Here is a 10,698-nt window from a genome sequence, read left to right on the forward strand (position 1 = left end):
TTATAAAAATTCCGAATGATGTAAGTTTTAATTTACGGATTTAATTACACCACTTCTCAGGGAGTTGGACGCGCCTGTTAGTAGACAACCGGCTTACAATGATGAATCTAATGGTGCAGCGATCTTCCGGTAGATGGCACACATTCTTTCTTTTGCATCTCTTTTTAGATCAAGAATCTTAGATGCAGTTTTATATGCCAATCGCGTTCGTCTCGACCTAGGTTTTATAAAAATTCCGAATGATGTTGTACGTTTTAATTTATGGATTTAATTGCATCTCTTCTAAGAGAATTGGACGCGCCTGTTAGTAGACAACCGGCTTACAATGACGAATCGAATGGTGCAGCCATCATCCAGTAGAAGGCAGAAGCTCGAGGATAAAACGACGTCGGTAAGAGTAGAGCCTCTTTTCAAGTACGTTTGTCTTGTTAAGTTTAAGGTGAAGTGAAATCCCCCCCAAATCAACTTGAATAAGACACTTTTTTTAAGGGTATTGGACCAAACTGTCCGAAACTTTAACACATGACTCGTGAACACCCAAAAATTGTCCTGACCCATTCAAAATTTGGATTTTTCCAAAACATTCTTCAAGTTAGTCTAGACCAGAACTAAAATGGCGTTGAGCTCTGATATTTCGGTCAATGTACAATTATTGAAGGCTCTAATATGAGAAACGAAAGTGCGAGGACAATTGTACGACAATTTAGAACCTTCTGGTAATCGATAAACTCGCATTTTAACGGGATAAATGCAAAAAAAGTGTCTTATGCACTTCTATGCTAAAACGATGGTAATATGAGGTCTCGGAGTGAAAATTTAGTTGACATGGAAATCACAGATGGCGCAGGGGGGTCCCTCTGCAGACAATTAGGGCCCCAGAAAGCACGAATCCAGAGGATTTATGGAGTTTTACTTCGATTTCTTGATATTTATTGTACGAAAACGACAGAATGGAGTATGTCATTTAGTACAATACTCAATATAATTCGACACAGCTGTCAGTATAAAAACAAAGGTCGGCAAAGTAGGTACTTAGAAAGACATGTTTTACCGACGTCGATCAAGTTCCTCGACGTGTTTCACTCCACCTTAAGTCGGGGCATTAATGTGGCCACGTATACCGAAGAGTGCCAAGAACGCGAAGGGAGAGAGAGGGGCTGAATGAGTCCCAGCTCTCTCGGAGGGGCCCAGTCGGCTCTCAGCTATTCACCTGTCGGGACGTGAGAGACTCTCGGAGGGCCCAACAGGTTTTTGGGACCCCTCGGATATCGCGATCGGGCCCGCGGGATCGACTCCTCCAGGATCCGGCCTTAAGGACCCCCAGGACGTTCGGAAGGTTACTCTTAAGAATTTATAATTAGCGAGCTGAATTTAGTTTAGTATTCCGCGACACGAGAGGCTGACCACTTCGTGGACTCCTCGGGAAATGGAAGACGACACTCTGTTTTAACCCTTTGGCTACTAAGAGCGCCTAAAGGCGCCCAACGTTTGGTCGAATATTGCTTGCACGGTCGGAGGAATTTCGCCCGTATGTCGAAATGGCTCTGTCTTAAAAAGATTAGGATTTATTTACTGGTTTATTTGTTAGTTTATTTATTGCTCCGTTTATTGGCTGAGTTTTCGTAAAGTCTTCCTCTTCCTCGATTCATGAATTCCCCTTTGGCAAAGAGCGCCTAAAGGCGCCCGACGTTTGGTCGAATATTGCTTGCACGGTCAGAGGAATTTCGCCCGTATGTCGAAATGGCTCCGTCTTCAAAGGGTTAAGCATTTATTTACTGGTTTATTTGTTAGTTTATTGCCCCGCTTATTGGCTGAGTTTTCATAAAGCCTTCCTCTTCCTCTCCTCGTGATTTTTTTACTACCTTGGTTACTTAGCATTGTTTAAAATATTTGTATAATGTATTTATTGGAGGTGCCGTCATCCTTTCACTAGGACGTCCCATTCTTTCGGTCGATTATTTATTTACGGAATGTCGAAAGTCCAACCGATGGAACTCGGAATCCCGTTAGATCCCCGAGAGTGAGACCAGGAGAAACGCAATTGGGCCTTAAGGCCCGACCATTTCCGAGGAATTTAGACATTTTTAACCCCGTCTCTTCGTAGGCCATCTTTCTTATTTTTCGTTCAAAAGACTCTTTCATGACTTCGGGGCCTTTATGCCATGAAAATCCGAGCTCTTATATCTTCAAGGACTAGTCGCGAAATCTCACCTTCGAGAATTACGTCAGGTTATCTGTCTTCTCAGCGTCCTAGAAATCTCTGAGAAATGCAATTAAACGTTTACGATTTTGAAACCTTGCTAGAGGAAAAAAAAAGAAAAGAAAGTGTCGATAAAACGTAACAGAAAAATTCGACATTCGTGCTTGGAGGTGTATAGTATACTTCTCGTATTTAATTCCGTTATTATTCATTAGAATCATCCTGAAATTGATTTCTCTACTCGTTCAAACGTTACACCTGGTAATGACTAATTGCTACAGGAAAAAAAAGAAATGAAAGCGTCGATAAAACGTGACATAAAAATTCTACCTCCGTGCTTGGAGGTGTATATTATACTTCTTGTATTTAATTCCGATATTATTCACTAGAATTATCCTGATAATTTATTTTGCTAGTCGTCCAAACGTTACAGATTGTAATGACGGTCTTGAATAATTTCCTTGTTTGATTCAGGCCAGCGCCTTTTAAGTAGGGGCATTCCGGCTCTCCTTTTATAGCGATGGATCACTTGCACTTCTTAGAAGCACTTGTTCCTCTGTCTGCAAGCTTTTTTCTATACAGATTTCTCCTCCTTTCGGAGCTTAACGCTTTTCAGCCTGAACGTTTTTGGGCAAGTAGACTTCATTTCTTCTTTTATTTTCTACATTTTTCTCCCGATATCAGGCAATGAACAGACCTAAGAGATCGTAACGGCGACCTTGCACTCCGTTTCCTCACCTGATGCAGGTCATTGGCCTTTAAAAGCTTTTTTTATACAGATTTCTCCTTTCGGAGCTTAACGCTTTTCAGCCTGAACGTTTTTGGACAAGTAGACATTATTCCTTCTTTTATTTTCTACAATTTTGTTCCGATATCAATCAATGTCCAGACCCAAGAGATCGTAACGGCGACCTTGAACTCCGTTTCCTCACCTGATGCAGGCCATTGGCCTTTAAAAGCTTTTTTTTATACAGATTTCTTCTTTCGGAGCTTAACGCTTTTCAGCCTGAACGTTTTTGGACAAGTAGACTTTATTCCTTCTTTTATTTTCTACTATTTTCTCCCGATATCAAGCAATGTCCAGACCCAAGAGATCGTAACGGCGACCTTGAACTCCGTTTCCTCACCTGATGCAGGCCATTGGCCTTTAAGCGGTCACGTTTAAGGCTTTCCTTTAACGTACTCGGGAGGTACTTTTACTTGCACCTTGCCAGAAGTCACTTCATGAATGTTTTACAAATTAGGAGTCACTTAAGGTGAAGTGAAACCCCCCTCAAATCGGTCGGCTAGAATAACATACTATTTTTTAAGAGTATTTAACCAAAATATTCGAAACGTTGACACATGGCCCGTGATCACCAAAGAATTGTCCTGACACATTCGAAATCAGGATTTTGAAAAAAAAAAAACTTTTTAACAGCCCAGATCACAAGCAAAGTGGCGTCGAGCTCTCGTATTTCGGTCGATATCCAATTATTGAAGGCTCTGAGATACGAAAGGGTCAGGACAATTGTACGATAATTTACAACACTTTGGTAATCGATAAATTGGTATTTGAACGGGATAAAGACAAAAAAAGTGTCTTTATGCGCTTCTATACCAAAACGATGGTAATACAAGGTCTCGGGGTGAAAGTTTAGTTGACATGGAAATCACAGATGGTGCAGGGGGTCCCTCTGCAGACGATTAGGGCCTCGAAAAGCATGAATCCAGAGGATTTCTGGAGTTATATTTCGATTTCTTTATAATTATTGTACGAAAACAATAGATGGAGTATGCCATTTGGTACAATACTCAATATAATTCGACACAGCTGTCAATATAAAAACGAACGTCGGCAACGTAGGTATTTAGAAAAATCTTTTTTATCCACGTTGATGAAATTTCTCGACGCGTTTTACTTCACCTTAAACGCTACGTGGCGTGTTTTTTTGAATTCTATTAGTCAGAAGCGCGGGGTCCTTTCAGGCCTTTACGGTTGAAATGTCTTTCAATGGCGAAATATTTCTAAACGAACCTACGTCAGAAACGAATGTTCCGTATCCCAATCGCCGTGTATGAACAATAAGAAAAATACGTGCCCCGGCTTAAATTCCCATATTTGCGACACCCTACCTCTTAAGGTGAGGTGAAACACGTCGAGGAAGTTGATAGACGTCGATAAAAGAGGTTTTTCTAAATACCTACGTTGCCGACGTTCGTTTTTATATTGCCAGCTGTGTCGACAAGAATAAAATAACATTAAGTTCAATAATTGTACTATGAAATCACGCTCTGTTTTCGACTAAAAAATGCAGTTTAGTTATGAAAAAGAATTCCTGAATGTCACTTATGACAACTGCATATAACTCCTTAACGCCCTTGGTAATTAACGTTCTAATTTTTCAATGGCAGCCTTAAGAGGATATGAAAGGCGCTAAGATATTTAATCGATGTCGATAAAATAAAACTCATCTCTACCCTTTTTGAGGGGAATGCCGTTTTGAATACTCAAGTGACAACATAAGCTGACGCGTCCCATTACCGACATTTATATTTATATTGAAGTCTTTTACAGTCTACGTTGAGAATTATACGAACTGAAAGATTCCATGTGCCATTTCGATAAAATAATGATAAAAGGATCGATGTAAAACTGCCGAAATCTCACAAATTCGTGACTATTTATGTTCTGACGAACCAACGTCGCCATCTGTGACGTTCAGCTGCAACTAAATTTTTCCTCTGAAGACATGCGTTAGCCCCGGGACAGGGCAACGTTTTCTTGCAATCATTGGTGAACGTATTATCCACATTTTCCCATCTGACTCTATAATGTTCCATTTCTACTTTATTCTAAATTATTCGAGCTAGGTCCTGAAACTTTTCATTTTCGATTCTAAGCCTCCAAGAAGCGTAAAACATCGATAACGTGCACGGACTAACGTCATGTTGGTTCTAGTCCATAAGTAAATTAATTTTTGATGGAAAATGAAATATCATGAGTTTCAGGACCTACTTTAGGGCCTTCATATTCCCGTGGCAAAATTCGAAACGAATCGGTACACCCAATTCGGAGAATACTTTCCTCATCGATTTGACTTCTCAGATATATGTATAGGCTGACTCTTTCATACCCTTTTAAGATCCGTACGAGAATTATCCGCAAAAGGGGACAGGATGTCGGCCGACTGGAAGACGATTTTCGTAACCGGAGGCGCCGGATACATTGGCAGCCACTGCGTGGTCGAAGTTCTCGAAAGCGGATACGACGTTGTTTCCATTGATAATTTTGTAAATAGCGTGGACGACGACGCCGGGGAGTCGGCTGCCCTGAAGAGAGTCGAGGAAATCACCGGGAAGAAGGTGAAATTCTACAACTGCGACCTCCTGGATCGCGATAAGCTCGCCGAGGTGTTCAACAAGGTGGGGTTTTCCATCATTCGACGTCCTCGTATACTGGGAGACATCAATGCCCTCCCATCCTGCACAGGCGATGTCGTATCTGCAGGGGAGGCATTCATGTCCGCCATTGTACACTGGGAAACATCAATGCCCTCCCATCCTACACAGGGGATGCCGTATCTGCAGGGGAGGCATTCATGTCCGCCATTGTACACGTTCAATGTAATAATTAATTAAATGGCATATCTTTCTTCTACTCTTCAGCATAAAATCGACTGCGTGATACACTTCGCAGCGATCAAGGCTGTCGGCGAGTCCATGCAAATTCCGCTTCATTATTATCGCAATAACATAATCGGGACCATCAATTTACTCGAGGTGGGTACCCTGTTGAAAAAAGATTCATACACTTTTAGCACATAAGGTTGCAGTAAAATTATAAATGTCTTAACAGTGGATTAGTATACACTTAATATTAAGTTCTATGTAAATTTACGATTTTAATACCACCGTGTTGTAATTTTGTGGAACTGCGGAGAAAAATTATTAATTTGGTATTCGATAGTCATTTGGTACTCCTTATTTGCAAATCTTTCAAATGAGTTTTTAATTTTACGATTGTTTGCAAAAGTTTTTTTTTTTTTCAAGAAATTTAAGCGAAAGATGACAAGTATCGGTGGTACTGGCGGAGAAGCGACATTCTTGAGTCCGAGAAATATTTTGATATTTTAAAGAATTCTTACAATTAATAGAAAACGCCAGTAGCTTCATGGACAATGTACCTGCTACTTTTTCGTGAGTTCTGGATTCGATCACGCGATCATTGCAAAAAGATTTATTTCGGTATTTAAGGTAGGGCTGTCTCTAAAATCGTTCTCGAACGTGTCGGAAAATATGTCACATTTGTTTGTCTGCGGAAAAGACGTTTAACATCAAGTCCTGCAATGTATAACATATATTATAAATTTATTACACATATGTATTAAATTTATAACATATGTTACACATTTTATTTGAAAATATGTTATAAAATTAGTATACACCACGTATGAATAAAGCTTCGAAGAAAAATGTTATAAAATTATAATATTTTCGTTTTAAAAGCGTACATAACATTTCTCCAAACCTCCGTGGAAATTTTTCTTTCTTGATTCCAATGTTGATCCGTTCTCAGGTGATGAAGGCTGCCGGGTGCTTCCAATTGGTCTTCAGCAGTTCTTGCACCGTCTATGGGGAACCCACGTACCTTCCCATAACGGAGGACCATCCAACGGGGAACATCACGAACGTCTACGGCAGGACGAAGTACTTCATCGAAGAGATGATCAAGGACATCTCCAGGGCTGAGAAGGTGAGATCAACGTCTCACTGAACACCAAACCTAACAGTTACGTAACTTAAAACTAACAAATAACATAACATTTATTACAAGATAATAACTTAACAGTTACGTAACATATATTAATTTTATGACATTTGACGATGAATTATGACAATGACGATGACGATGATGTAATAAAATAGATGACAGTTAGCACCAATGTAGTTCTGTTTTGTTGCAAATATGCGCTGCATATACACTATGTAATACCAGGACAGTAACATAATGTAAGATAAGAGTAACAAAGTTACGCTACATTTATATAGATATGATAGTAACAAATGTTATGTACCCTGTTAGCTCCATGTTAGATACCCGTTAAGTTGCTGCATTGTAACCAATGTCATTTAACTAGTTAGCTCTATGTTACGTAACTGTTAGGTTATGACATTGTAACAAACGTTATGTTATTTGTTAGTTTTAAGTTACGTAACTGTTAGGTTTAGTGTTCAGTGGGGTACAGGTAGGATATTAGAGGGTGGATGTACATCCTTCGCAATTTCAGAACTGGAACATCATCTTGCTGAGATATTTCAACCCTGTAGGCGCTCATCCCAGTGGACTGATCGGAGAGGATCCCACGAAGCCGTTTACCAACCTGATGCCCTACATCGCGCAAGTCGCTCTTGGCCATAAACCGGAGCTGACGATTTTCGGCGGGGATTATCCTACCGAGGATGGCACAGGTATTTCTTTTTTCTTTCCCCTCCGTTTTGCAGGGTTCTCTTGTAACGATGCAGCTAAGAAAGTTTCGGGTCTTCCAGGGATTCGAGATTATATCCACGTGATGGACCTGGCAGCAGGACACGTGGCTGCTTTGTCGGCCTTGCACAAGCATCACTCCAGACTCAAGATCTACAATCTGGGAACTGGAAAAGGGGTTTCAGTTTTGGAATTAATTAAGACCTTTGAGAAAGTCACCGGGACGAGTGTACCTTGCGTTATCCTGGACCGAAGGGAGGGCGACATCGTCTCTATGTATGCCAACACGGATCTGGCCGAACGGGAACTCGGATGGAGGACCAAGTATAATGTTGAAGAGATGTGTAAGGATTGCCGTTTCATTTTCTCTATCTCTCCCTGATGATGTTTCCTTTCCTACGAAGAATCATTGTTTGCAGGCAAAGATTTCTGGAGGTGGCAGACGATGAATCCAAATGGGTACAGGGCACCGTTGAAAAATGGTAACGCTATAAAGTAACCAATCGATAAGGAGTACTGTTAGTATTCCGTCCAAAGTACAATTATTTCCTAGTAATTAAGAGACAGAACAAAGTATTAGCTCGATCATTTTTATTTAACAAGCTGGAGACCCGTCACTTTGATAATATGATCACTGTTCGGTGCATAAGATGCAAGTGCTGGAATAAAGTAATAAACGAGAGATTGGTAAATATTTATTTGTTCGAATGCTCTTGCCAAGTGGAGTATGAAAGTTTAAATGTTCAATTTTGTACATCCACTGATCTCTTGTCTTCGATGCCTTCATCGATCCTCTCTGACACAGTGTATAAGGGCAGGTGTTGGAATTTCAACGCTTCGAGACCCCAACTGGTCCATCCTGGGAGTAAATATCTTGCAAATATCTCTAAGCAGTTTGGCTCACTTGGAAGGTATGGCCCGATAAGTTCTGCAGGAATAATTCAGATTCATTACCAAGTTAAAATAAAATTGTTTAGATTGTACAATAAGTTCTTGTAAGGAATTAATCAATTTTTTCGGACCTGTGATGGGTGGTTTGTGTGAGTGAACTGCACTGGGTATACTAACTAATAACTTTCCATCGGGAATGTTCAGCAAAGAGTTAGCGGAAGCTGATCCGAGTACCAGCAACTCGTAGGGTTGTTTTCCTGGTATTGGATAAAAGTCACAGACTGTATTACCTCTCATTGTCACCTGAAATATTTTATCAATTAATTTTTAAAAAATCCAATGATTGTTTTCTCCTGAAATATTTTAAGTTTATTTAAATCAGGAAACTCACTTTGACCCAGTACCATTTTGCTCGATAAGTTACACCCCACGAAGGGAACATGTCATCCGATATGCTGCGCAAGTGGCTCGGAGCATTGGTACACCAGACCGCTACCAATCCTTTGGTGCTCAGTAACTTTCCAATGGGGATCTTGATCAATTCCTCGTTATACATCATTTTGTAACTGTTCGTTATAATTTACAAGTTACAAAGACCACCGAGCAAAGTCTTACCGTACACCGTGCTAAGTCTTAGAGAATGCAAAGCCTTTAGATGTTAACAAAACAAATAGAAAAAGAAACTGTAGTTACATAGCATACCATTAAACTGTTAAGCACAGGAAGATAACATTAACCATTCCCACGCGTAATCTTAACGGTACTCGTGCCCCTCTTTCGTGCATTAAACATTAAACTGCAAGATCACCTCGCCTCTAAATGTTTTCCTTTTTTCCTCCTGATGGATTTGTTCCACCAAGGCGGGTCTAGGAGAATAAAGTCAAATTGATTCTTCAGTTCCATCTTCTCGGTCATACTTCTGACATCGTAACAATAAAAGGAACACTTTCTAGGGAATACATATGTCTTTCCGTGCACATCCGTGATGATAGCTGTATCGGTATCGTTGCAGCCATGCAAATTCTGTGCAGGGTGTTGGAACGTATCTAAGTAGAATTTCCGTGATGCCATGCGTGCAGCCTGATTGTTATCACAGATAGTTCGGTCTAAGAACAGTCCGTTCTCCTTTGCGGAGGCTATTATCCTCGCTAATGCCTGCTTAATGTAATTCACCTGAAGCATACCGCATAATAATATTTCTTCAATGTCCTATGCCGAGACCATGAAAATTAAACATTAAAAATATAATTTGATCACCTGTGAGGATTCTGCCTGAGGATACGACTTAGACCTCTTGCGCTTCCTAGCTTGAGAGGCACTCGACTCCGCTTCATCCGCTTGTACATTCTGATTCTGTCTCAGATACTGGGAATTAATATTAAACAGCAGATCATTAAAGCTCAAGGTACACAATTTGGGCCCGCAACTGACAGATTCGTAGACGGCATTGATATACTCCAAGTGAGAGACGACCCAACCGTCAGGAGAGGTAAACGTCAAGCTCATATTTGAGGTTAGGGACCGATACCGGTACCCGAATGGTATCGCACATTTTTTAGGTTTTCCAATAAGAGATTCCTCTCGAAATGGTGTTAGCTAACATTTTCTAATTAATCCTCGGATTATGAGATAAATCTCGCAAGTATATCGCACAGAACGACATATAATCGATTGACTCAATTGACACTTCTGGCTCCAAATAGTATGGCTGGATAACGAAGGAACTCACTCTACCGCCGTACTTGGTAGAAAATTCGAGCGAAAAATCCACCACGGTGACAGGATTATAAAAAGACCGAGGAAGTAGGACATCGTCTGCCAGGTGTCGAGCCTCTCTAGTGGTGAAACCGTAGTTGATACTACAGACATCGATATTATCATCCTTGCCAGTAGAAATTCGAGCGAAAAATCCTCTCCGTGGACAGGAACATAGGAAGTTGTTGGAGATGGCACCAGGATTGGGTAAGTACAGAGATGAGTTGGGAGATTGCTCACGGGCAGAATCGCGCGATCACAACCTGTACTGCCCTCTGATTTCGTACGTTAGCTTTCACCGTTTTTTGCCCCCAAGGGCGGCGCAACGAATTTCTGGTAGGGGCTCGCGCAATCACGACGGCTGTGCCATCTACCAGTTGCCGTT

General features: G+C 40.8%; 2 protein-coding genes across 2 annotated transcripts; one reads left to right on the forward strand and one right to left on the reverse strand.

Annotated features, from left to right (window-relative positions):
- The first annotated feature begins 1,196 nt into the window (after window positions 1-1,196).
- On the forward strand, window positions 1,197-8,228 carry LOC105702647 (UDP-glucose 4-epimerase). The gene is made up of 7 exons (XM_012430358.2): window positions 1,197-1,336; window positions 5,326-5,605; window positions 5,849-5,962; window positions 6,759-6,935; window positions 7,471-7,651; window positions 7,730-8,011; window positions 8,087-8,228. Exons 2-7 carry the CDS (start codon window positions 5,360-5,362, stop codon window positions 8,164-8,166), a joined length of 1,080 nt encoding a protein of 359 aa, XP_012285781.1. The 5' UTR covers window positions 1,197-1,336; window positions 5,326-5,359; the 3' UTR covers window positions 8,167-8,228.
- Window positions 8,229-8,374: 146 nt separating this feature from the next.
- LOC105702646 (methyltransferase-like protein 4) lies at window positions 8,375-10,370 on the reverse strand. Its single transcript, XM_012430357.2, has 5 exons — window positions 9,816-10,370; window positions 9,367-9,731; window positions 8,950-9,124; window positions 8,690-8,861; window positions 8,375-8,595 (listed from the first exon to the last, which is right to left on the reverse strand). Exons 1-5 carry the CDS (start codon window positions 10,062-10,064, stop codon window positions 8,411-8,413), a joined length of 1,146 nt encoding a protein of 381 aa, XP_012285780.1. The 5' UTR covers window positions 10,065-10,370; the 3' UTR covers window positions 8,375-8,410.
- Window positions 10,371-10,698: the final 328 nt, after the last annotated feature.

Source organism: Orussus abietinus, unplaced genomic scaffold (assembly GCF_000612105.2).
Source record: "Orussus abietinus isolate OABI.00-Male unplaced genomic scaffold, Oabi_2.0 scaffold548, whole genome shotgun sequence".
Classification (NCBI taxonomy): Eukaryota; Metazoa; Arthropoda; class Insecta; order Hymenoptera; family Orussidae; genus Orussus; species Orussus abietinus.